The following is a 27,475-nucleotide window of genomic DNA, read 5'->3' as shown; positions in this document are numbered from 1 at the left end:
CTTCCTAATTTTCTTAAATACATTTGGTTTTAGACTCATGTACATCAGGTTTTTGCTGCTTTACCTGGTCTTGAGGGTTCCATTGTCAGGTAGAAGTTGTAACCAGACCCACGTCTGGAGAAAAGAACCAGCTGCAGCTTCTTTACTTTTACAGGAAAACAGAAACCCTAGATCAGTTGGAAAGTTGCCTAGATGGTTTTCCCCTGTCCTGGGCTGAACTTTGCTGCAATGCCTTAGTAAGTAAATCAACAGCAATTAAAGACACACATCCTCTCTATGCATGTATTTATATGTTTCAATATGTGATTTTGTCCAAAGGGAAAATGTAGCTTCACACTTCCACAGTCAGGAAGTTCATCCTAGTAGAACTGGTGTATTTCTACAATATAAATGGGGATGGTGGACATGTGAAGAACATACCCGAGACAGTATGACCCTTTCCACAGCAATGCCTAGGAGCAGGAGAAGGTTGACATAGGTAGTTCTTGAGGAAACTATTTCTCTTAATAAACTGCATGGGGAAAAAAGGGCAGCATTACCCAATACACTTCCAACACATGAGGGTTCCTCAGACAAGTGAATGGGGCAATAATGAAAACAGCGTTGACCTTACGGTGTTTTTGTTCCTGTTTGTTCCTGCTTGTTAATTAGTTTACTTGTCCTTAAATAATTTGCATTAGCTTATACACAGACACGTGTAGGTTAAATCAATCATTTGTCAAGAATCTGATGGGCTGGCTATGTCCCTGTCTGGGAAAATGGTTGACATTGCATTAAACAAGGGAAAATTGTCATCTCCACTGATGGAGGAGTGAAGGAAAACTGTCCTAGTTTCATAGAATTCATTCTAGAACTGCAAGAGAAATCAAAGATGTTTAGGGACTTTTCTCTTCAATAGCATAGCAGGAGAATTAGAAGCTGTATGGAAACACCCAAGCAACTAAGGGTACGTCTAGACTACATGCCTCTGTCGCCAGAGGCATGTAGATTAGGCTAACAGGTATAGGAAAATGAAGCGGCAATTTAAATAATCGCGGCTTCATTTAAATTTACAAAGCTGCCGCGCTGAGCCGATCAGCTGTTTGTCGGCTCAGTGCGGTAGTCTGGACACGCGGGTGTCGACATCAAAGGCATTTGTCGACCACCCAGGTATGCCTCCTGGGATGAGGTTTACCTGGGTGGTCGACAAATGCCTTTGATGTCGACACCCACGTGTCCAGACTACCGCGCTGAGCCGACAAACAGCTGATTGGCTCAGCGTGGCATCCATGTAAATTTAAATGAAGTGGCGATTATTTAAATCGCCGCTTCATTTTCCTATACCTGTTAGCCTAATCTACATGCCTCTGGCGACAGAGGCATGTAGTCTAGACGTACCCTAACATTCAATGGGAATTACGAGAAAGGCATAAGGGACTGTACTTTTCACTCCATAGGATTAGCTGAATATGAAATACTGAAAGACAACAAAAAATGCTATTTAGACATGTCCAAGATAAGAAACGGGCCAAAAACTGGGTGATGATAGTAAGGGTCAGATTTTCACTTTGGCCTTTAAACTTGGGCATGCAACTTTTTGAAGGTCATCCATTTTGAAAACTGGTTAGTGCACAATTTAAGCTGACTAATTATATACCTGAGGACAAGTTCTCAGATGTGGGGGGACTGAAAATAAGCCCCCATCTCTCTATTTAGGCATCATAATAAAAATAGCCTGAATTTCAAAGCTGCTAAAAACCCGCAGCTTTCACTGAAATCAATTGAATGAATGCATCTGAAAATCAGGTTGCTTTCATTTAAGTGTCTAAATAGTAACTAAGGGTATGTCTACACTACAGCACTAATTCGAACTAAGCTAATTCGAATTAGCATGAATTAGCACATCTAGACTTAAAAACTAGTTCGAATTAGCGTTTTGCTAATTCGAACTAGCATGTCCACACTGAGTGGACCCTGAACTGAGGTTAAGGAGGGCCGGAAGCAGTGCCGGCAGGGCATCAGGTTAGGACTTAGAGCATGGAGCTGCTGTCTCAGGCTAGCCGAGAGCTGTGCTTAAAGGGACCTGACCCCCACCCCGGACAGACAGTTCTCAGGGGTTCCCCGCTTGCAAAGCAGTCCTGGCTTGGAGTGCCCTGAGTGCCCACACTCGACACATCACAGCACTCGGCCATCAGCCCGGCTGCACTTGCCGCAGGCTGCCATCCGGAGGGGGGGTTAATCAAGGGGCTTCAGGAGAGCTTCCACCCCGAGGAGCCCTCAGAGCCACCCCAGTCCTCCCCATTGGGGACTCGTACCATGAGGAGTACAGCTAGTTCGGATTAGACTTCCTAATTAGACTAGCTACTCCGTGCCGCGTGTAGCCGCATGGCACGGGGTTCGAACTAGCCGGGATTTAAAAATGGCGGCGCCCGTCTTATGCAAATGAAGCCCGGGAAATTAAAATCCTGGGCTTCATTTGCAAGTGCGGTATGCCTACATTACCCTCCTAGTTCGAATTAGGAGGGTAGTATAGACATACCCTAAAAGAGACTGGTTTCCTGGAAGATTTTGTATGGGTTGGGGCATCGGTATAGCTCCATTTAATTTCACACAAAACTACAAAAAAAAAAATCTTCTAATAATTTGAGGGCTGATCCTGCCTCTCTTATCCTTAGTGAGTAGCACTTATAGCTTAGATCTTCAAAGGTACTGATGTGCCAAACTGCCTTTGATTCTCTTTTCTAACAGCACACGACTTACTACTAAGAGGGCTGGTTCACTGCTAAATCTGAGCTGTGTCACCTTCTGAATTGCCAGCACCACTTCCTGTGTAGCATACAGATGCTCTTTGGAGCATCATATGCTCCATTACGGGTCTGGGTTTTGTGTTTTGGTTTGGGTGTTTGTTTTTTTTGCTTCCAATACACTTTATTTTTTTTCTGCTAAGCCTTTAGGGCATGTCTACACAGCAGGCCTAAAGCCAAAATAAGCTACATAATTTGAGCCACATTAATTACATAGCTTAAGTCGAAATAGCTTACTTTGGCTTTTGGCGCTGTCTACACAGGAGGAAGTCCAAGTTAGAGCACTTTCTCTGATTTCCCTTATTCCTTGTACAATGAGGGTTACAGGAGTCAGAGTAAGACGTCCTCCAGCTCACCATTATTTTGACCTTATCTTGAAATAACTGTTTGGTGTGTAGACTCAGACTATGTTATTTCGCTCATGACCCACTTCGGAGTCTTGACCCACAGTTTGAGAACTGCTGCCTTAGAACAACACTTTCCTAGCTCCCTCCGCTCTCTTTTTTTTTTTTTTTTTTTTGGCACTGTTCAGATGGTAACTTGAGCACTTGTTCCATGTACATGGTAAGTCTCTTGGTTTGAAAAATTCCAGATTATTTTTAAACAGCCAAAAAGCCCCTGAAATACTCCAATGGGAAGATACTTCCTTCATCTATTGTACATTTCAGAACTGTCACAATTGCCAGACAGTTCATTATGTTCACTAAACCAGGCAAACCAGTTCTTACTCCTAGAAAATGCATGAGTGAAACAAGACATTAAAATGTTGAGATACATTCAGGCCTGTCTTTATTTGGCAGAGTTGTATGCTTTACTCTGGCTGAAAAAATAAATGTTCTTACCTTTCCAGCAATGGTCTTTTTTTAATCCATTCAGAGTGGGATGAACCTCAGAGGAGATTTGGGGCCATCGTGGTAAAAGGGTTAAACAGCTTTATAAGCAAAGACTATAAGGCTACGTCTACACTGGCCCTTTTTTCGAAAGGGGCATGCTAATTTTAAACTTTGGAATAGGGAAATCCGTGGGGGATTTAAATATCCCCCGCGGGATTTAAATAAAGATGTCCGCCACTTTTTTCCGGCTTGGGGAAAAGCCGGAAAAAAGCGTCTAGACTGGCCCGATCCTCCGGAATAAAGCCCTATTCCGGAGGATCTCTTATTCCTACTTCGAAGGGCTTTATTCCGGAGGATCGGGCCAGTCTAGACGCTTTTTTCCGGCTTTTCCCCAAGCCGGAAAAAGCGGCAGACATCTTTATTTAAATCCCGCGGGGGATATTTAAATCTCCCGCAGATTTCCTTATTCCGAAGTTTATTATTAGCATGCCCCTTTCGAAAAAGGGGCCAGTGTAGACGTAGCCGAAGAGACTAACTTGCTGAAGTTTTTAAAATGTCATAAAAAAATCACCATATTCATATAGGCAACATCCTGGGACAATCCTGGAGTGCAAAAAACTGTATTTTAAAAAGAGCTGTTTATTGGTCAAGTACATGAAAAGAGTAGTTTTAAACATCTGGGGCTGAAAAAGCAGTACAGCTCAGATCTATACTTTAAAGGAGAAGGCAGTGAAATCAATTATGCAGCACCTGGCTCCTGTCTTAAAATGACTAAAAAACTGAAGATCTCATCATTGATTGCCACAGCATCTTGCAACATGATCCCTTTCTGATATATTTTTTCTAAGGCTCCTTTTAGGCCTCCTGTAGGCTGTGGCTACAGCAAACAATCCCTGTGAGCTCTTTGTCTGTGTGGAAATTGGCAGAGAGAGAGAGGAAACAGAGTATAAAAGATAACAAGTTTTCTTCTATATTGTTATCACTTCCAGCTAGCAATTGTGTCTGCTTACTACACTAAGCAAACTCAAGATAAAAAAAAAGAGTTCTTGAGGCCATCTTGAAACCTTAAGTTTCTCCCCAATTTTACTCCCTTTCTACCATCAAAACTCTGTCTTGTAGTAGTCACATTCACAGCCAAGGCCTGAATGCATCAATGTTGCTTCTCAGTTGGCCAGCTGTGTGCTTCAGAACAGTGAAGTATGACCTCTTCCATTCCAAGAAACAAGGACAGCTTTGATATAGGCAGGTCAATTTAAATTATGCCCACTTACATTAGGGATGGATCTGGGGTTGGCCCTAGATCTGCTGTCTCACACAGCATTCCTAACCGCAACAATAGCCACTAGAGTTTTCTAAAAGCCACTATTGTATTGTGACTGATTTTGAGATGGCTGTACTGTTGCCCAATGCTGCCCCTTTGGTCAAGTGGTGACTTACTGTTCAGTTTCCCACTTGGGACAGAAACTAGTGAGCCACAACATGGTATTTTTTTACATTAGGTATGTAAATTTTCCACACTAGGGTGAAACCCTGGAAGGCTGGGGTGAGTTTATCACACAGATCCAGGAATGTGGCCTTGTGCATCTGAAGGTTCTACAGCCAGTGCTTGTCATCTCAAACCTGCATGATGATGTGATCCCCTCAATCAGTGCTTGTTTTTCACATGCAGAAGTGGCGCTGCCCACGTGTAAGGGGACTGTTACTCCTTACTAAAACTCTGTGGGAGTTTTTTGTTTTGCCAGCTCCCAGTTTCAGAAGGGGAAGGGTTCATGAGACTGACAGACCCCAGAGACAATGGAAAGCAGCCAAGACTCCAGCTCAGCCTGATTGACAGGTTGGACAGGCCAGTGAGGAAGGGGAGAGGCTAGGCCCCATCCTCCCTGTGAGCTGGGATTGTTCTGGCTCTCTCTGAGCAAATAGAGAGCTGAGACATAGCCCAAGGAGTGCAAGTTGTGTGCAGAAGAAGTCCTGCAAAAGGAACAGAGAGCTGAGAGACAGCCCAAGGAGTGCAAGCTGTGTGCTGAGGGGCAGTTTTTGCAGCAGCTGAGCCTGACACACACAGCTCAAGGAGCGCAGACCCTGTGTTGAGCAGCAGAATGGCAGTGCTCAGAGAGCCAAAAGGAACAGAGAAGCAACGCAAGGAGCTAGAGACTGGCCAAGCAGCACCCTGCAGCTGGATGTGGTGAGCAGCTGGGAACTGCAAAGTGTGGGGAGAGGCTCTAGAGTGGGAGAGGGGTCTGGCCACATAGAGCTTAAGGCTGTGTGGTCACTGCCAGAGCAAGCGTGTCCAGCCTGCAGCCCCCCCCCCCCCCTCCGCAGCACATCCAAGGCCTCTAAGGGGCCTCTAAGGAAGAGACTGTAGACTGTCCTTACACTCTGCAGGCTGCTGTTTTGATGTCCCTGTGCTACAGAGCAGGGCTGTGTGTTCTCATTTAACCATGCTCATTTTTTTCTTATTCTATTCTCTTTAATCAGTTGTTGTTTAATAAATTGTATTTGCTTTGAACCTTATGAAGTGATCACTGGGCCAAGAAGGCCAGCAGTGTAAAGAGAGCACCTCGGAGTGGGGACACCCTAACTCCTGCCCCTAGTGACTACAAGGTCGGGGATTAAGCCCCAGGAAATCTGGGCCCAGCCTTGTTGGGGTTTCCAGGGCTCTGCTACTCAGGAGAGTGGAGGGGGAGCCCTCAGGAACAGGGGAGCTGTGGGGTAAAGGAAGTGGGAGTGGGGACTCAGATCCTTTCGCTGGTTCATTTCACCGGGGTGGTATAGAAGCCAGGAAAGTTCCCCACAATAGCGGGATCATTTCCCCGCTTACACATGCATTTGGTTATTCTTGTGATTCTGCAAATACTGCAGGCTTGCGTGCCCTGTGCTTGTAACATTCAAGGCAACAATGACAATCTGTGTAGGCTCCAAGCTCCTGTTAGAATGGCAGATAGTGAGCAAGGCCATGCATGCTTGTGGGATTTTGTAAATTTAAAAAAGTCACAAAAGTTATGGGATGCAAATAACATGATGAGATGATGGAAACAGTTGACCCCATCCTTCTTGTAACTGCTGCACAGTGCAATTTGGTCCCATTATACATAGACAAACTTTCTAAAACACAGTGCACTGGACAGTGCCCTGTTAAACAATGGGATGCCTACCCATGGAGCACAATACTCTGCATCCATACGGGCAGCCTTGGTGAATATTTATGCACCATCAACAAGAGGAAACAAGTATGCACATGGCCTAAGTTTGCTGTCAGGACAGGCTAAGAGACACAGGAGGTATATGTACAGGCATGTGTCACCTGTAAATAATTAAAAAGACCTAGTTCTGGGTTTACCAGAATCAACTATGCTTTAACTTTCATTTCCCTGTTCTGACTTAAGACATTTCATATTTTGTGTGCCAGGTGACTAATAAATGCTTAACTTGTTTTGAAAAGGCTGCCTGTGTCATTTCAAATACTCACTGAAAGCTTAATACCCTGAAGGAGCACAGTACAAACCTCCCTCCTGACTCAGGCCCAACTGGATTTGCTACAGGGAGTCATAGAGTGAGACTGGGATCATAGCGTGGGACAAAACAAATGGTCTTGGAGTTGTGGAGTTCATGGGCTTCCCCTCTAGAACTGTAGCTGTCTTTGGGACCCAGCACACAAAAGGGGTCAGTGCTGAGACACTGGTTACAGTGTTCCATGCCAACATTTCTTTAAGTAAATTTATTTTTCTAATTGAAACAACCTTTCTTTCAAAACGTTAGTAAATACAGCATAAAGGAAATAAAAAGGAAGAAGGGTCAAACGTGAAATAGAATGTTTCATAATTGTCAAAACAAAATCTTTCAACTGACTCACAGCAAAACCTTTTTCAGTTTCTGGGTTTGAGAAAACGGTTGAGAATTTTGACTTTTTGTCCTGATTTGGGATGGGAAATTTGTCTGAAATCTCAAGAATTTTCACAGAACAGAAACTCCATTTCCTGCTCACCTTGGGCAGAAACTAAGACAAAATGCCTGACCCAAAGGCACATCAATCTCCATGGAGAAACCTCTCCTGAGACCAGAATGAGCACAAGCCTGACTGTTTCAGCACACTGTACAAAAAACAACAACTACCTTCTTTTGCGTAAGTCTTTTGCTCAAGTGGAGCTCATGATTGACTCAGCATTATTTCTCATCATCAGATCATGACAGAAAAATCCAATCACTAACCATTTGCCCAAGATATGGAGAAGAGACCATTAGAAACAAATGTATATTTGACATCTAGATCCCTTGATAATTGGGCACAATGAAATGTAACAGAGGAATAATTCTCAAAGTCACTGAATAAAAGCTACATATAAACGTTAGCCTCGCTGATCTTCTTCCACATGTACCTAGGCATTAGTATATTTCTGGTGTCTTCAGTGAGGGAATGCCGTGCAAACTTCCCAAGCAACCAGCTGCATGGAGAAACAAAAATGCCTATGTAAGTACATTTCTGACAATAGTAATACTTACTATTTTATCTTTAACATATTTTAACTTTCAGGGAGTGTAAAGAAAGCGCGGGGGGAGGGGGGGAGAACCCTGCTGAAAGAAACTGCTAGCATGGAGAGAAGGGGAATGTATGTTTTTGTTGGAGGAGCTGTATTTCTTGTATTGTATGTATGTGATCACATAGGATACAATGACTGGTATCCCAAACCCCCAGACTTCAGTTTTATCACTGCTTGTGGTAAGAGATTGGACAGTGCTAAATAAATAAACCCAATACTGGCTGACACCATACAAATGCACAGAACAGTAAAACTAATGAAGACTTTGACTTTCCAGTGCTGAGTATTTAAAAAAAAAAAAAGAATTGATTATTGCCAAAAAACAGTCTGTCTTTCAAATATTTGTGCTCATCTGTGGGCTGCAAACTAGCCACAATCTCTTGATTCTGCCCAAAGGAAGTCTTCCAAAGTAAACTCCTTAGGCTTTCCTGGAGCAGATTTACTAAAATTTACTTTAATAAAAAAACACTGCTTAACATTTTTTGTATAGCACAATCTACTGAGAAGAAATGTAAAACCAAATGGAATCAAATGAGTTTGTGCTTAGGAATTTCATTGCATGCATTTTTTTAACCCAAATACTCAATACAAAATGTCTGATTAAATAACATGGAGTAGAGGAGATTGAAAATCAGGGATGTGGTGAAAAAGCATGAACATTTTCAACAAAAATTTCTGATCAGCTGTCGAGACTCAGCCTTACAAAAGGGAAGAAATTCTATGTTAAAATTCCAAGGGAATCATTCCCTTTGCCCTCTTAGACCGCTTTTGAACTGAAGCTTATTTTTGAACTGAAGCTAGATCTTCCACTAGAGAAGTGAATTTAAAGAATCTGTTTTCCCCTGTAGAAGCAGCAGGACAGGGTGTCACCTCAGAAGAACAACAAAGGACACTGGCCAGTGCATCACAACCAAAGGAAAGTCTGGTCTGCAAAAATGCATGTCCAGCTGTGATCAGCAACTGGGATCCATGATACTCCTTTACAAAGCAGCAGCAAAATCTACCCCACATCTTGACCTGTAGGTTTGAACCGCAGAAAGTGTCCTAGTCGAATGGGTTCTTAGATCAGAAGATAAATAGGCCCGTGTTCCGACTCCGCTACCATGCCACTCCAGGAAGGATTTGCCCCGTAACATATATCAATCCTGACAGGACTCTGAGCGGGGTTGCAAGGGATCTTGGAGTTGGCAATCAAACTGGTGCTTGATTGCCCTTTCCAGAGTCAGCACTTTTGTCCATGTCCTGTTCAGTATTGCAACATCTTTACTAAAGTCTTCACCAAGCCACCATTACTGGAATAATAGGTGGGTAACTGGGACACAGCTCAAGAGTATGTGGTAGCTGGGCTGAAGGAAGATAACAATATATATATTTGATGACCACCATTTTGGCAGACACCAGAAACTGAACTGGGGACTTTCAGAAATTGGAATGATTCTTTACAGCTAGAGCTAAAGAGCCAGGTTCTGACAATATGGCCTGTATCAGACTCACATCCTATGTGGATCAGTCACAAGCAGAATATGCTACATGCTATGACTAGGGAAAAGGAATTATCTATGGAAGGACGCACAAGTGAACAGATACTGTAAAAGTAACTAAGGGGGCTTAGACCATTTGGGTGAGTGCAGAGAGTGGAGGGGACAGACCCTTTGGTGGATGGGTACTGTGTCTGGTGCCGAGTATGGCACAATAATTAATTTAAATATTGAATTAAGAGAGGATGAAAAAAAGATATTCAAATTGAAACTATTTTTATTGTACAATTGTTAGTAATCCAGCCTACAGTTGCAATTTTTAATAAAAGTTTTAATAAAACTAATCTCTATATAAAATGAAATACAAATTACAATTATTATGGAAATTAAATATCACTTATAAACACATTGCCATTAATATGGTTTTCAGTCCAGTATTTGTAGTGCCAAGTGCAGTGACACTTCGATAAAGCAATCTCTCTCCCTTGAGGAGCTTGAAGTGCCATAAGATGATCAAATCTATACCAGCATTGTGGATAAAGGTAGAATTCAGGACTGTGAGAAAATTGAACCAGATGCTAAACTGAGCAAAGTTAATTTACACCAGCTGAGGATCTGGCCCAGACAATAGAGCACAATCACCTTTCCCACATTGATACCCAAAGATCAGAGAGATAAGGCAGGCCCTCCTTACTGTTTGTTTAGCTGTATTTCAGCAGCACCCACATAGGCACTGTTCATATATGTATGAAAATATAGACCAAGTCCAATTCCTGGCTACACTATCTCTTCCATTGACTTCCACTCTATTCCTATCTATGACGTATTTGAAAGCTGGTTCCCATTCTGCTCTCGATTGCATGTTCCTTCTCTCCTTTCAGTATCTATTGGCAGAACTGCCTAAAACCTGGCGTCCCACCTATTCATAGTGCCATCCATCAACTGGTGCTTGATTGCCCTTTCCAGAGTCAGCACTTTTGTCCATGTCCTGTTCAGCATTGCAACATCTTTACTAAAGTCTTCACCAAGCCACTATTACCAGCAATGGCATCTCTTTTCTCCAGCTACCACGAGAACTGGGACTGACATCTAAGCCCACTTTGGCCCACCACTGCTCTCACAATTACTGATTCTCCTCTGCATCTCTTGCTGCCATTCCCAGGATTGCTCAGCCAGATTCTTCCCACCTTGACCCACCCCATCCTTCTTCAGGATCTATTGTCCTTCTCTCCATCAAGTATATGTAGAACTGTGCCCATGTTTGGCAAGATTGTTAGGCTCTTTTCCCATGTCTAGCCTGGGCAGAAGTTGCATGCATGAATAGGAAAATGCCATGTGAACACCACACCTCCTATCATTCTTTCCATCATCACTCTCCCCACTGATTTACCTGTCTGACAACTCCTAAGAGGAACATGAAGCCCTGATTAATTAAGCCTCAGAGCATGCCAGTGAGTCAAAATGTACGTAGATCTCATTTTATAAACTACGGAAGAGTCAACAAGCCAAGTCTATGCAGCCCTTCAGTGGCAACAGCACCACGTAGTTCTGACTCCTCAGCTCCCTTTTTCTTTATCCAAAAATCATCATCCTACTTGTAATCTGATGCTTCTGTTATTATAGGAGCCACTGTGTCACCAGTGTATTATGGACTTTACCCTAGTTTGTTTCATCCTTGCCCCTCTGATTTTACTTTTGTCACCTACGAAGACCAAGCTCACCTTACAAAAGTCATTTTCCACATTTTATTGACTTTTCTCATTTCTGTTGCTAACCATTGTGCCTGTTTTTGAATGACAAAAATTTCTTGCAGAAAGAAAGTGTACAATGTGCATAGAATCCAAGAGTGACACTCACTGAGTGAGCATTTGAGCAATGCACCATTGTCATGTTCAAAATAAGAGAACATTTCAGACATAGGTAGTAACATTTTGCTATTCTTACTCTGTGAGACAATATTTTATGTAATAGATTCTTACTCCACTTTAGAAGGATAACAACTGTACATTCTAATTTTATTTTCCACTTAGCAGAGCCTATTGACTCAGACAGACTCCTACTGGGGAACCAGGCTTCATAATGAGAACAGTAAATTTTGATTTTGTGCTTGTTTGATAATTAATAGTGCAGTGTCAGCAGCCGTGCAAAAATGCAAGTATATTTTTTTCTCTGCATGTTGTAAAAGATGGGCTGTAAGTCAGCAGTTTTATGTTGGCTATATTTCTGTAAGGCACATACCATTCCCCAAAAGAATGTAATAGATTGAATGGAGTGTCTATTTGTTGATTTATATGCCCCCACCCCATCAGCATAGCATCTCAGCCCCTCACAATAATGAATGTATACTCTCATGATATTCGAGCAAAACAGTGAAATATTTTTAATCTCAGATACAACTAGGGAAGGAAGACAGGGACACCAAATCTGTGGACCAACAAAGCATCCCAATAACTTAAAGCACAAGTAGGGCCAAGTAATGTTATCTACATGCATAAGATTTTATAGGATCAGACACAAGTGACTTGTCCGTGAAGTCAGTGGAGCTACTCACATGCTTAAGTGCCTTGCTGGAGCAGGGACCAAATGACCTGCTCAAGGTCATAAAGGGGGTCTATGGCACAGCAAATTAAAGTCACTGACATTCTCCAGGCGTACAAGTCCAGTATCAAAAAATGTGTCAGTGCAACATATGCACCACCTAAAAGTTACTTTTTACCTGTCAACCTTTCTTTCTCTGATTATTCAGCAAAGACAAATAATTTGACAAATGGGAATTACACGACCAAAAGCTATGAATAACTAGCTGCCTTTCTCAAATGGAAACTCGAAGACAACTTGGCATCAATTGTTAAAGTGACAAAGGCATCTTTCCCCTCCTCAGACCTCCCCACATATTACTCTACAGATGATTGTTCCAATTATGTGCTTTCATGGTGACTGGGCTTTTGTGAAAAAAAATGACAGTATTTGTTAAATGTGGGTGTCAGTTGTTTTAGTGAAAATTATAGAGCAGCACGCCCACATATTCTGTATGAAGGCTTGTATTTGCTTGTATGTCATAGGACCCAATCCTGTAAAATCTTATGCACTTTAACTTTACGGATGTGAATACTCTCATTGATTTCACTAGGACTGCTCACCAGCAGCAAAGTTGAACATATACATAAGTATTTGGAGCAGTGGGACCCTGAGCAGTGCCACTGACTTCACTAGGCTCCATTCTGCAAGCTGATGCATGTTAGTAGGCCCCTATACCTTAATAGCATCCACTGATCTCAGGCTACGTCTAGACTGCAGAGTTGCGGTATCCCAGAAAACCTCTTCTGAGTCCAGGGAACGCCTCTGCTTTTTTGGAACAATTTCCAAAAAAGCGGGCACGTTCTTTTGGCATCCCTGTATTCCTCTCAGTGAGCGGAATAAGGGATGTTCTGAAAGAGGAGGTTTTTCCGAAATGTGCCCCCATGTAGACAGGCCAAATTTTGGAAAAGCCTCTTCTGGAAAAAAAAAAAAAAAGATACACAAATCGTGATTTGCAATTTGTGTATCTTTTTCCGAAAAAACCCTGAAGTCTAGACATAGCCTCTGAGCGGCTTCATGTGGGGCATAACGATCGGCCACTATGAAATAGGTTGTAGGATGAAGGTCCTAATTTGAAAAAAAAAAATTAAAAAAAAGGCTTATGTTTCCCCTATAAGTCAGTAGTTACACTGGAGAGGTTTGGTTTGGTTTGGTTTGTTTTTGAAGAAAAAGAAAACTAAGAAAAAGGAAAAAAATAACTGATCAAAAACCAAAGAAAATACTTAGAAGGCAAGATTTCCATAGGAAAAAATATTTTATTTTTTTAAGAACAAATTCAGTTTGAAACAGACGTGGAATGTGATTTTCATAGTTTTCATTTTCTGGGGGCTAATTGCAACGTGGAACTAAAGCAGATTTCAAACCTATGACAGGCTAGTTAAAAAAAAGAAAAAAAGAAAAAAATTATTTATAACTCAAGCGTAATACTGTGTTACTTACAAACTGGACAAAGAAATTCTTAAATAAATATTCATGGTACACACTTACAGCACAAATATGCAGCAATTTGGCAACCTTTTATACCATTTTTTTCCTCAATACAGTGCAAAGGGGAATGACACTGCCTTTAAACAAGCTGTAGCTAAATACATTGCAAAATTCAAATTTTATACAAAACATCTTGCTTAGACTTTATAAAAAACCAACATTGCTCTATATACACAATCTGGTTAAGAAAAGCCATTTCTATTTTGTTTTCATGTGTATTTTTTATTTAAAAAGGTGAATAAGGCTACTGTAACACCCCAAATCCATAGACAGTGAATCTGAACCTATTTACAGCATCTTCACTTAGACATGATGGTGCAAATTCCAGGTTGGGTGACTAGGGATGATAATACAAGCAAGGCATTTACAGTAACTTTTCAAAGCTGAACCAACGTCAAATAAAGGAACAGTTGGTAGATTGTCATAATGCTGCACCAAACACAAAACAGAAGCACAGTACGTTTTTTTCAACTGGTTGCAGGTTGCTCTTCATCAATTCATCTTTTTTTTTCTTCACAGTTTAGTACATAACCAGAATGTAGCCAACTGATGAAACATACATTTGATTTAATTAAAATCAGACACACTATGCCTATCTTTTCACTTCCTCCCCCTCCTTCAAAATAAAATCTTAATGACTTACAAGAAAATCTTGTGTTGATGGAGTCACAGATAGGAGGAGTTGTTGGAAAGAATTACACATGTACTGTAGTTAGTCACCATGGTAACCACAGAGCCATGCTTTTTTCTTTTCTTTTTTGCCCCCCTCCTTTTTGACCAACATCATTTTCAGGTTCAGGAAATAGAGAGAGTAATCATTTCTATGACAGTTCATTTTTTTTGCAGATGCTCGCTGGAGGTTTGAGAACCTTAAAATGCTGTTGCTACATTTTCTTTCCAATTCGGAAAGCAAAGTGTTACCATAGTAACATGACTATGTTAAAGATGTCTATTTTGCATAGCACATAAAAAGTAGGATTTTTTTTTAGCTTGGGGGATGTGGGGAAAAAACATGTTAAAGCAGAAAAACTTTAACCTGAAACTCCCCTTCTGTGTGACCTGTTGAAATCTACAGAACACTTCAGTCCATAAGGCAAGGGAAAACACAACACAGAAAAATGCTGGAACATCTTGTCATTGTTAAATATATGACGCAGTAACATTGATTTCCTGGATTTCTGGGCTTGTGTTTCCTAGACTAGTGTTATGTGAGATGCCTTCACAGGGCTTTGTTATTTTTGTATTTGCACTCATTATTGTTATTTTTGGAACAAAGTCGTTTTTTCCCCATAAACAGTCATCCAATTTTTATTTTTAATGCTAACAAATTAAGATCATTTAATTGACACAAATTCATTTCACATCTTCTGGTGTAGATTCTGTGCAATCTCAAAATATATATTAGAAAAACAATCTTTCACTTTATATTCCTTGCTTTCTATACACCTATTATAAATAAGTCATATCGTCCTTCTCCCTTTCAATGTCATAATTCATTTTATCTTTATGGTAAGAGGTTTTCCATATGTGCTTTAACTTTGAAACAGAGCACCAACGAACTGCTGTGTCAGTCACTGTACCTACACTGCACTGCGCAGGGACAGCACTACCATAAACCAAAGAGTCAAAAGGCTCAATCAGAAACAAAATCCTGATCTATTATGAGAGATGAGAAAGTATTTAATAACTTCATTGGCGATTGAATTACAGTTCTTTTGACCCTTTGGCTTATAATCATCCATGTCAGATTTGGCTCTCTGCTATTTTCTTAAATGCTTTCCCTGTGTTTAGTAAAATATGATAAGTATAGCAGCCGAGTCTGCTTAAAAAGTCATCCAAAGCAGACCAAGATTTTATTACAGCTTGCAAGCTGTATATCTTATTGCCAGTACCACAACAGTTCTGCGCTAGTACATCATCAGCGGTCTACTATTGTCTTGTCTTCCAAATGTATTTATTAACAATACCCCTTTGTCCTACTGTATTGAAGGTACTATTTTTTTCTGCACACTGCTATTTGATAACCATGAACTCCTTCAAATGCAGCCCTATTCCACTGCCTGTGTTGTGTCTCCTACTTGCCTCTTAACACTTAGCATACCAAAGTGCTGTGCTACCTACATTATGTTTCTTTCCAGTTTCTATTTCAGAGGCAGCAGCATTCAACTGCAATTGCAGTTGGCTCTTCCCTGCCACCACCCAATCCTGGTCTTGACCTCACTGACAGTCTAGCTGGAAGGCTCCTTATTAGCAAACACAGTTTCTATAAATATATTACCCATTCGAGAGAGGCTGCTGTAGCAGATGGATGGAGCACGGAACTCCAAATGTTAATGTTCCATTAGTGATGCAAAATGTGGAGTGAAAGGAAATCTTATGTGAAAGATGGCAGAACCCTGGACAACAGAAATAAATGTAACAGTGACAGACTAAAAGCAAGAGAACTTTAAAAGTCTTACTTATATGCCGAGGTCTGTGTGACAAATCCAGTCTGCACTGAGAAAGACTCACAAAAAAGTCATAAGATTGCATTTCAAGCCTGATATCCCAGAGCACCTTCCCAGGATGCCTAGAACTATTAAACATCCGCAAATCACTCCATCTTCCCTTGGTGTTTGTCCATGCCTGGATGCCGGCAGCACATGGCTTCGAGGATGACCGATGTAACAAGAATACAGCAATCAGAGAATGGGTATCTTCTACGGAAAGTCTTCCAGCTTTTAGTGAATGTTCGTTCACTGAGACAGGAATTCTACAGACTAGGTAAGCTGTCCAGCTCAAGAAGGCTCTCTGAGAAAGGGCTGTTGCCTTTCCCCCCCTGTGCCTGAGTCAATACTAGCGCACAAGGGGTCATCACAAACCCCAACAGAAAGCATCTGACCAGTAAGTTTCCTCTATAACTCAAAAGTACCACAATTGGTCAGACTTTGTAATAAATGTTTGCTGGACTCTGAGGAGGCATCTCTTGAACTATATACACTGGATGTCCATAGTCTCCACTGACCTTTTCATAATGAGGGCAAAAAACACTGTCTGCAGTCCTTAGAGGAATGATAATGTCACTGGGCTCAGAACCATTGTTGTTGCCACTGCGTTTTGGGGTGGCTAACGTACTAAGTGACAGAGTTGTAGTGTGCTGGGGTGAATGCTTCCTGTGTCTTCGCCGGTACTTCAGTAAGAGAACCACCAAAGTGATGATGATGACGATGAAAATTATGCACCCTGATGCAATCCCTGCAAATAAGGCCACCTCTGAACCAAGTATACTGGAATGCCCAGCCTTACTGCCATCTGTGCTGGAGCCTAGAAAGAGGAGAAAACACAAAGAAAAATTATCGCTGTCCTGTGACCATTTCATGGTGCTTAAAATGTGAAGATTCAGCAGGATGGGAAGAATTAAGTGGCAGCTAAACTTTGACAAACCAATTACCCTGTTAGGTAGCTAAATGCAAACAGCTGAAGTCAGCAATCAATATTAAACAAGACTTTGTGTCTGCTGGTCTTACTTTTATGCTGCTCCCAAACCGCATTGTTTTCTTTTCATATATCATCATCCATCAGCAGCAAGGCCTGGGACTGACAAGGCAGCCTTTGATACATTCTGCATTTTTTAACAGATGCCAGCCGGCTCAAGGCAGCAACCAGGGAAAAACAGGGAAATGGCAAGTCTCAGGACAGCTGACACTTTGGAATCATAGTCTTGCTAGGGCAGTCTTTGAGAAATTAGTTTAAATTAAACCACTGACTATTTCTATGTATTTTTTCTATTAATGAAACAAGGAAGCTTGCGGTAGCATGGGAGGCAAGTAAAAAGTTTCTCATGCAACCCGCTTTTATTACTTAAATTACATTTATTAAAAAATACATTTGGAAGGCAGAAAAAAGTTCTCACGCTGTATACCATGCTATGTGCGTGGCATCGTCACATTATCAGTTAGTCACAAGATTCAATGAAAGTTCACTTTACACTTTCTTACTTAGACTGTCTGAAATAACTTCCCTCTCTTGGTGCTCAGCTCCAGATGGAATAATGCTGCGGATGCTAAATTCACAGAACTATCAACTCTGTCTACAATAACCTTAGCACAAAATTGCTGACGCCTGCTCAACAACTGCCAACTCAAAGATTCATTAATGGGGTAGCAAATAATGTAGCCAGCGAGGACAGACTTGAAGCCATTGGTGAGAACCTAGAATTGACAGATAACCAGTGTGGCATTGTAGTATTCTAAATTTCCTGTCTTTCACAGTGACCTTTTTCATTTTCTTTTGTTCACTTAAAACATTAATGCAATTTGAAGATATTGTTCTGAAAGCCATACTAAAAAATGCATTTTAAAAATACCTTTAAATTTAGAGAAGGATCAATCAGTCATTTGTAGACTTTATATGAACAGATAAGAGATTAGCGCATTAATTATACATGTGTTACAATAAACCTTACAAATGGTTGTCGAGAACCACTTGATAATGTATCAGATGAGAAGAGAAAGATAGTAATATCCTCTCATCTGCCAGGGCACTAGCACCTACCACTGTAAAGCTATTCAGAGAAACTACTACTCAAGAACTTTACTGGAAATTAATGATTTTCTTATCAAATGTAATTTACTCCCAACTGCAAAATGGGATGGGGCAATATATGTCCTGACCAAAATGTACAGCTTCTAGCTACCATCCACTGGTGCATCAGAACACATTTTTGTTTGATCTTACTATACAAATATTTGCTTTTAACAAATCCCAGCACGAAAATAGGGATGTATGGTGTAGAGGAAAAAAAATCCTTACAATAGTACTTCCTAAAACCAAAACATCCTGATGTGTACCTGAATTATCCTTTACAAATGGACTTGTTGTGGAGCTTTTTCCATTGGTACCAGCTTCTTGTTCTGGACGCTTAGTTGGATCAATATTACGGCGTGATCCAACAGAATTGGGAACTGTAAGAAAAAAAAAGAAGACTGATTTGAACAACTGAAGCTTTATAAGGCTGCTACATATCATGAGGTAGAACTAGCTTTGAACAGAAGATTCGTTACGCAAACGTTCATTATGAGATAGAAGAATGCAATTTTCCTTTTACAGCAAAATTGTTTTTTTCAGAGGTTTAGATTGTGAGGCCATCTGCAGAAACTATAGGGATTCCTGTAATTGGCAAGAAAAGCTTTGCAGATGACATTTCAGTTTAACTGAGCAAGATGAGTGACTCCTAAACCAACTTCTAATTAGAAGAATAATTCTTTCTTTCTGCACAATAGGTTATCTATATACAAATGAAACAATGAACAAAAACCTCTTCTGTAGTTAGAATTCATAACAAGAAAACTATAGAAACATTAACTCCCCTCCTTTCATTTATTCCAAATAATTTTGAACTGTGAAGTTGAGGTTTTGTTTTTAAAATAAAAATAAAAATGACTGAAACACATTATTACTAGCTGCCCTTCTCTTCTAGGGAGCTCTGCAATAAAGAGATCTTATTACACAGACGCTCCTCTTGTAGAAATCTGTCAGTAGTTTAGGTACAGAAAATAGGCTTTGCTCTCAAAACCTAAGGGAAGAATGACCAAACTAGACTCAGTTGGCACTCTCTTCTATGCTATTAAAAGAAGCCTGCACACTAAGTGGGATACTGAGGCCTATCAAAGTGATTTCAGGAAACAGCAGATGGTCTTTACCTTGTCCAACTTTCATGAGGATCTTCATGGCTTTTGTCTGGCACACCCCTCCCTCCTGGTTATCCAGGCCCTCTAAAGACCCATTTGATGTTGCTGATTAAAAGAAAAACAAAAGAGGATTTCAGGAAATCAGTAGGCAAAGTGATATGAATATGAGTCTCTGAAAACAGGGATTCCTTTAATCTACTGGATTCTGTTCTTGTTGCTCAGGTTGACCTAGGATAAGTTGTGACATGTTGAAAGCCAAAAGAATGAATACATCAGTAAGTAATACATTATATACAAATGCTGGAATGAGTTATCACGTTTCAAATTTACTCAGCCACTTTTTCTTCTATGCACAATTGACTGACTTACTATATGTCCCTAGATGAAATGGCATCACCTTCCAAATAAAGGTAATGGAGTCAGCTGAAAAGAAAGCCATGCCGGGCTCAAAGGAGCAAAGTACTTAATTCGCTCTTTAAAAAATCATCATCATAATCACCATAGTACACCTGCTTTCTCTGACATTTCCTGCTTAAGGAAATGCACACATACAAAAGACAAGGTGAAATTCCACACTGATTGGAAAACAGTATTTTATTTTTTTTAAAAGACATTTTTATTTTTCTTAGGGTTTTAAAAAAATGTTCTACTTTAATACAAACTTTTCAGCTTCTACAAACAAATGGGAGTCTCCCCCATGTTTAAACTGTTCTTTCTTATCTGTGTGCTTGCTTGAACTCCACACGCCCTCTTGCAGTCCACTGCTGGATAGTATGACAATCTGATTTGTGTATGAAGCACAGTTCCGTTTGGGAACTCATGTAAATCAAGTATGAGTCTACATCATTTTACTCTGTCGCTCGTATTAGGAGAAAGAGGAGAAATCTGTTTTCTTCCATGATAAGTGAATACTATGCTGCGTTGTATTCTTAGAATCACAGCATATTACATCCCTTACTGGCCTCAGCATCATAAGATTACTCCTGACAAAACAACAGTGCAGATGGACCAGATCAATTAACAACAATGCAATATTTAATTGTGGGGTATGATTCTAAATTAAGGTTGCCAGGTGTCCGGTTTTGAATCGGACAGTCCAATATTTGAGGGTTCTGTCCGGGAAACAAATTGAGAAAATACCAGACATATAAAAAGTCTGGTATTTTCTAATTAGATAAGTTTTATTATTATTAGGAGTATCAGTACGTGGTTGCAAACTGCCTCGATGGTAGACATGCTCACGCTGCGTGAGTGTGTCTACCAGCCAGCAGTACACAACTACGCGAGGGGGGCCGGGCTGGGGTGGGATGGAATCAGCTGGCGGAGAGTGGGACTGACCCGGGCGCACGCAGCTCCCAGGGTGCCGCAGCTCCCAGGGTGCCGCCGGGACCATGTGTGGGATGGGCAGCACCCCGGGATCTACGTGCGCCCAAGTCAGTCCTGCTCCCTGCCAGCTGATTCTCTCCCCTCACTCTCACCCCAGCCAGCCCCACTGCCTCCCCCAATTCTCCCTCCCCCGCCAACCCTGCTTCCTGCCGGCCAGTTCCCTCCCCCTACCTCCTCCCGGCCAGCCCCGCTCCCCTCCTGGCCGGTCCCCTCCACATCTGAGATCAAGTCTGTCCAGTATTTTTTTTGAAGCCACCTGGTAACCCTATTCAAAATCTACTTCATGTCATGATTTGTATGAGCTTCGTGCCTATCTCCCTTCATCTCCCAACACACACACCCTGATGCCAGATGACCTAGTGCAAAAATATAAATAAATAGCAGATACCAGTTATATTACATGTTGGGATTCCCATGGACTATTAAAATTAAACAGCATTTTTTTTAGTCTTTTCATCTAAGGACCTAATTCAGCAAGGGCCTCACACTGTCCAGCTCTTTGTTTTCAGTTCCCCTTTCCTCTCTTTCAGCTTCCTCTGGGATTTGCTTTCAATATAGCTTATGTGTATTTCCTACTTCCTTTACAGTTTCTTCCCAGCCCATGTCAATATTTATTTCTGTTTTAATCTTTTCCTTAGCTATACAAGTTATAAAACCTTTACACTGAACCTACTTTCCGGGCCTGTGATCCATTAATTTTTCTTCCACTTCTATTCATTTGTGTGTAACTTGTTTTGCCCCCTCTGTGTAAAATTTCCAGTTTGTTACTCCTTCACCCATATTTCCTTTTCCATATGTTTGGGCCCTCCCAGATTTTTGCCCCCTCTACAACTAATCATGTTTACTCTCATCACTGCACAATAACCACAAAGAAAGTTACTGAATATATGTTTGTTTTTCATTTCTAATCTTGTCTTTAAAAGTTTTCATAATAAAATAATAATAATAATTAATAATAATAAAACAGCAACCCGCACCACAGTAAGTAATTTAAGATAAAAGCAGTTCTGAAATGTACCATTGCATTGCCAGACTCAGAAAATAATGGAGACATATAGTTTTGGGGTTTTTTTGTTTTGTTTTCCAGAGGGAAAAAAAATCAATACTAAGAACTAGTTCTGGACATAAATCAAATATGTCTTTGCTGAAAGTGTTTTTTATGACCTATTTGCCAATGTACAGGCACAAGGACAGGGAAAAAGTGGTAAATAGAAATATCAAAACTGAGCATCAGATGAGAGTGTAACTAATACACACTGACTTTTTTGTTTGTGGGTTTTTGTTGTTTTTGTTTTTATCTAAGTTCCAGGGATTCGCATCACTTTAAACTCCTCTTTTTTTCAGATTTTAATTGAATAGAGTACAGCCCCTTCTCAATAATGGTGCTCTTTAAAAATATATCTGATTTAATCAAACATATCAGAGACGCCAATAAAATTAGAAGGCCCACAAATCTCAGACTCTCATACAAAGAAAGTACGATGGCAACAGGAATGCAAAACTACTATGCAAAACTACTACAATGCCTGATGTCCATTAAGACAGGCCAACATTACAATGAAGCGGGTGTGTGCTTTAAGAGTTCAAACTGCCTTGTTTGCTTTCTAAAAGAATGCTTTCATCCCTTTGATGCTGGATGAATGAATTTGCAGGAGTTTTCACTTTTTTCACAGTCCTTCAACAGGTTTTCTGAAAGCCAGTGTTACAGTTTAGGGAGAGAACATCATATCCTGTGGAATGAGGAATGTTCAGTGAAATAATATTCCAGTGGCAAAGCAACTTTCCTCCTTAATTAAACTAACAATTAGCAAAGGCTGCTGGAGGAAATTATTTCAAAAAATTTCATTAAGGCTGTCAAGATATCACTTCACATATCCCAGTGTGTGGGGAGGAAAGGACAGTTTAAACACAGTTTTAAGATTCATGAAGATGAAGGACTTTCATTGAGAGAGAAAAATAACATGGAACATCAGAGAAAACAATGTTTCCTGTTGAAAGCTTAGTATGCAGAAGTCAAACAAGGGAACAAGTATAAAATATTCCTGGAGCAATTGCAGCTGTCTTTATATTTGCTCTCTGAGTGAAAATTACACCTACGGTGATCTAAATCTTGTACATAACCCTGTCCCTGGAGTTGTGAGTACAATAATGTTGTATCCTGATTCTAATTTTTTTAAACAATCATTAAAAAGGGGTTTTCTTTGATATTACTTCAGGTAATGATCACAAAAATCACCAAATGAATTACCTATATTTTAAAGTGGAGTTGCTAAACTAAGATTTGTGTGTTTATATAATATTGGACCAAACTCTTAAACCAAAGGTGAGGAACCTTTTTGGGGCTGATGGGTCAGGGAGCACTGACTCACGAAAAATCACACAAGTGAGAGGCCAAATAAATAAATAAATAAATAAAAACCCACCTCAGTGACATGGCGCCCAACTGAAGAGAAAGACCCCCACATTCTCCTTGCACACCAGAGTCCTGAGGTTCCCCACCCTGTCTTAAACTCTCCATTCAGTTTATTTTGAAAAAGAATGTGCATTTTCTATTCCTATGCATGATCTGCTTTAGGAGCATTTGCTCCAATTGTCATGCTAAGGAGAAAGTGTAATGGATGTTTAATGCATTAGATTCTACTTCAATGATGACTGTGATGCTCTATGATTGAAGGTGACCATTTGTATCTTTGTTTCCACCACTGTTATATAATTGCAACAAATCTTGTACTCGGTGAATCATGTGAATTCACTGTGAATACTGTGAACACTGAATTGTGTACAGATGTAGTCACCTCATCTCAAAAAAGACATATTGGCAATGGAAAAGGTTCAGAAAAGGGCAACAAAAATGATTAGGGGTTTGGAATGGGTCCCATATGAAGAGAGATTAAAAAGACTAGGACTTTTCATCTCAGAAAAGAGGAAATAAAAGGGGGATATAATAGAGGTTTATAAAATCATGACTGGTATGGAAAAAGTGAATAAAGAAAAGTTATCCACTTGTTCCCAAAACATACTAACTAGGGGTCACCAAATGAAATTAATAGATAGCCAGTTTAAAACAAACAAAAGGAAGTTTTTATTCACACAGCACACAGTCAATTTGTGGAACTCCTTGCCAGAGGATGTTGTGAATACCAGGACTTTAACAGGGTTCAAAAAAGAACTAGATAAATTCATGGAGGTTAGTTTCATCAATACTTATTAGCCAGGATGGGTAGAAATGTTGTTCCTAGCACCTGTCTATCAGAGGCTGGAAATGGATGGCAGGAGAGGGATCACTTGATGATTACCTGTTTCTGTTCACTCTCTCTGGGTTATCTGGTATTGGACATTGTCAGAAGACAGGGTACTGGGTTAAATGGACATTTAATCTGACCCAGTATGGCTGTTCTTATGTAAGGTACCAATGGAAAAGTTACAAGCGTTCAAATATGATTATTGGTTAAATCTATGTATCATCAGTTATAAATATTGGTCACGTGTATCCGTATCTCAAATGTGTTTGTTCTTGGGATCATACCCAGAATGTAGGGTTTTTTTCCCTATACTAGCACTTCTGTCTGCAAAACTTAAGTCACTCAGAAGTGTGAAAAAAGCATGCTTGGCCAACCTGAATTACACAGATAGAAGCGCTGTTGTGGATAGTGCCATATCACTGGGAAATGCTCTCCTACCATCATAGCTACCACCCCTTATTGAAGGTGATTTAATTTTTGTCGACAGGAGCAGCTGCACAGGAGATCTTTTAGCAATGCTATTACATTGCTATACCCAGGGCCACCTGTAGATGGGTTCAGGGCCAGGAACAAACCCCATCCTCTGCCCCATGCTTCTTCCCACCCTTGTTCAACCCCCACCACTGCCCCATGCCTCTTCCCACCTCTGTTCCACCCCCACTCCCTCTTTCCCTCTCCTCTCCCCGTCTCACCTCTTGAGAAACACTAGGAACTGACAGAGTGGAGTGGGCAAGAGACAATTTGTTCCACTTCCTATCACTGCTGATTAGTGCAGGGACAGGTCTAACCCCTGATGATGGCGCCAGGCTCCCTGTTAATACCCCAGGCCACTCTTGACTCCACACTTCTGCATACGCTGAAGCACGGTGCCCCCCACCCCAAAGTGCAGAGTCTGGGGCAGTTACCCCAAACCATCTTATGGACCTCTGATCAGACACTGCCAGGTCCCCCTTTTTTAACCACACTTTCTGGTCAAAAAACTGGAACCAAGCAATACCAGGCAGGAGATAGAAAGGACTCCTGAGACATCTCCATTTTCCCTCATTTCTGTTCCAATTCTCTGTCTGGACTGTGGATTTACAATTAAAACAGAGTATTCTGAACTATGGATGGAGAATCTTCCAATCTTCTGGAAGTTACTAGAGTGACTTTTGTAAGCAAGCAGTTAATTCCATCACTGGTATGATCCTGATCTACGAACACTGCAAATCATTTGAATGTATTTGATTTCTTAACCTTCAATAACTCTCTTCTTTTCTTTTGTTCAGAACATCTTAGTATCCTAATGATCAGCTGACAGGGTGATATTTGCATAGGATCTGAAATACATATTAACCTCGGGCGCAAGCGTCTGATCCCTTGGGATTGGCAGAAGCTCATATACGGTGAACTGAGTTTTCAATAACCTCTCAGTATATTAGACCTGTCTGAATGGGAGGCAAGGGCTAGAATGCCTAAAGAGAACTGCGTTTGGCTTCTGATCAACTATGGTCATGTTGTAGAACAGGGCTACTCAACTTTGGAAGCCAAGAGGGCCACAATGATACTCCTAGCACATGCCAAGGACCATAACTTAAGTGTGGTTGCATATACATGCAAATATATATGCAAATAGCTTCTTTCACACTGATGGGCATGAATACAAAAATTAAGGCAAGACTATACAACGCATAGGCCCATTTAAGTCAGTTCTGCTGATATTAATAAAATGCAATGTTTACCTGATTTTCACCGATATGACAGCACTTTTAATGTGCAATGACAGTCCAGGAATTTAACCACTAAAACGCATATCAACAGAAGACCAATGTATTGACTACTTTTTTGTTTGGACTCCAACCCGTGGGCTGCGTATTGAGCCCGCGTAAACCCAAACAACACCGTGGGCTGCAAACAAATGGGCTGTGGGCTACATGTTGAGTAGCCCTGCTGTAGAAATTCCTTTGATAATGCTTTGGTGAAACTAATTATAGAACAAGCCACCAGTTTGGGGAGATAAGAACATAAGAATGGCCATACTGGGTCAGACCAAAGGTCAATGAAGTCCAGTACTCTGTCTGCCGACCGTGGCCAATGCCAGATGTCCCAGAGGGAGTGAATTGAACAGGTAATGATCAAGCGATCTCTCCTGCCATCCATCTCCACCCTCTGACAAACAGAGGCTAGGGACACCATTCCTTACCCATATTGGCTAATAGCCATTTATGGACTTAACCTCCATGAAATTATCTAGTTCTCTTTTAAACTTTGTTATAATCCTAGCCTTCACAACCTCCTCAGACAAGGAGTTCCACAGATTGACTATGCGCTGTGTGAAGAAGAACTTCCTTTTATTTGTTTTAAACCTGCTGCCCATTAGTTTCATTTGGTGGACCCTAGTTCTTATATTATAGGAATAAGTAAATAACTTTTCCTTATTCACTTTCTCCACCCCTCATGATTTTATATACTTCTATCATATCCCCCCTTACTCTCCTCTTTTCCAAGCTGAAAAGTCCCAGTCTCTTTAATCTCTCCTCATATGGGACCCGTTCCAAACCCCTAATCTTTTTAGTTGCCCTTCTCTGAATCTTTTCTAAAGCCATTATGTCTTTTTTGAGATGAGGAGACCACATCTGTATGCAGTATTCAAGATGTGGGCGTACATGGATTTATATAAGGCAATAAGATAGTCTCCATCTTTATTCTCTATCCCTTTTTGAATGATTCCTAACATCCTGTTGCTTTTTTGACTGCCACTGCACACTGCGTGGACGTCTTCAGAGAACTATCCACGATGACTCCAAGATCTCTTTCCTGATTAGTTGTAACTATATTAGCTTCCATCATATTATATGTATAGCTGGGGTTATTTTTCCCATGTGCATTACTTTACATTTATCCACATTAAACTTCATTTGCCATTTTGTCGCCCAGTCACTGAGTTCGGTGAGATTGTCTGCCCATTTTCTTGCAATCTGTGCTCAATGTGGCATTCTCAGGGTGGTCTACCTGATCACATTGACATCGTCAGAAAAACTATATAACCCTGCAAACACTGACATACTTAAACAAAGTTGCTCCCAAGTGTGTTTTCAGGATTGGGCCATAGTTCCATTATATCATCAGCATCTTTTAGTAAACTGAAAATAAGCAAGAATGATACTAAGCATAGAGGGAGCTTGGCAATGCAAATCTCTGTCACACTCACACACTGTGTATGTCTCTGTCACTCCCACAAACACACACTGTCCTAAGCCAACACGTACATAGGGAATTAGTCCTACTTTTACTGCTTACAAAGTGGGTTGTTTTTAGTTTTTAGTTGCTGCAGGTGCATCCTGAGCTTCTGAAGTCCAAACATATTCCACTGAAGTCTATGGTAAAACTTCTGTTGACCAAAGACAGAAGCAGAATGAAGCAGTCGGTCAGCAAGAGCCTATAGCCAAGTTTTAAACAAACAAACAAAAAATGCTTAGAATCTTTAGGAATCCCACCTGTTCCT

General features: G+C 40.7%; 1 protein-coding gene across 1 annotated transcript in view; it reads right to left on the bottom strand.

Annotated features, from left to right (window-relative positions):
- Nucleotides 1-13,185: 13,185 nt before the first annotated feature.
- The window catches only part of EFNB2 (ephrin B2), a 52,822-nt gene continuing 38,532 nt past the window's right edge, over nt 13,186-27,475 (bottom strand). The window contains exons 3-5 of the mRNA XM_006115561.5: nt 19,376-19,468; nt 18,524-18,637; nt 13,186-16,997 (exon numbers count right to left, since the gene is read on the bottom strand). Of these exons, the coding sequence (XP_006115623.1) occupies nt 16,615-16,997; nt 18,524-18,637; nt 19,376-19,468 (590 nt within the window). The 3' untranslated portion in view covers nt 13,186-16,614. The remainder of the gene's footprint in view (nt 16,998-18,523; nt 18,638-19,375; nt 19,469-27,475) is intronic.

Source organism: Pelodiscus sinensis, chromosome 1 (genome assembly GCF_052426305.1).
Source record: "Pelodiscus sinensis isolate ZL-2025 chromosome 1, ASM5242630v1, whole genome shotgun sequence".
In the NCBI taxonomy this organism is placed as follows: domain Eukaryota; kingdom Metazoa; phylum Chordata; order Testudines; family Trionychidae; genus Pelodiscus; species Pelodiscus sinensis.
This window is presented reverse-complemented; position numbering and strand designations above follow the sequence as displayed.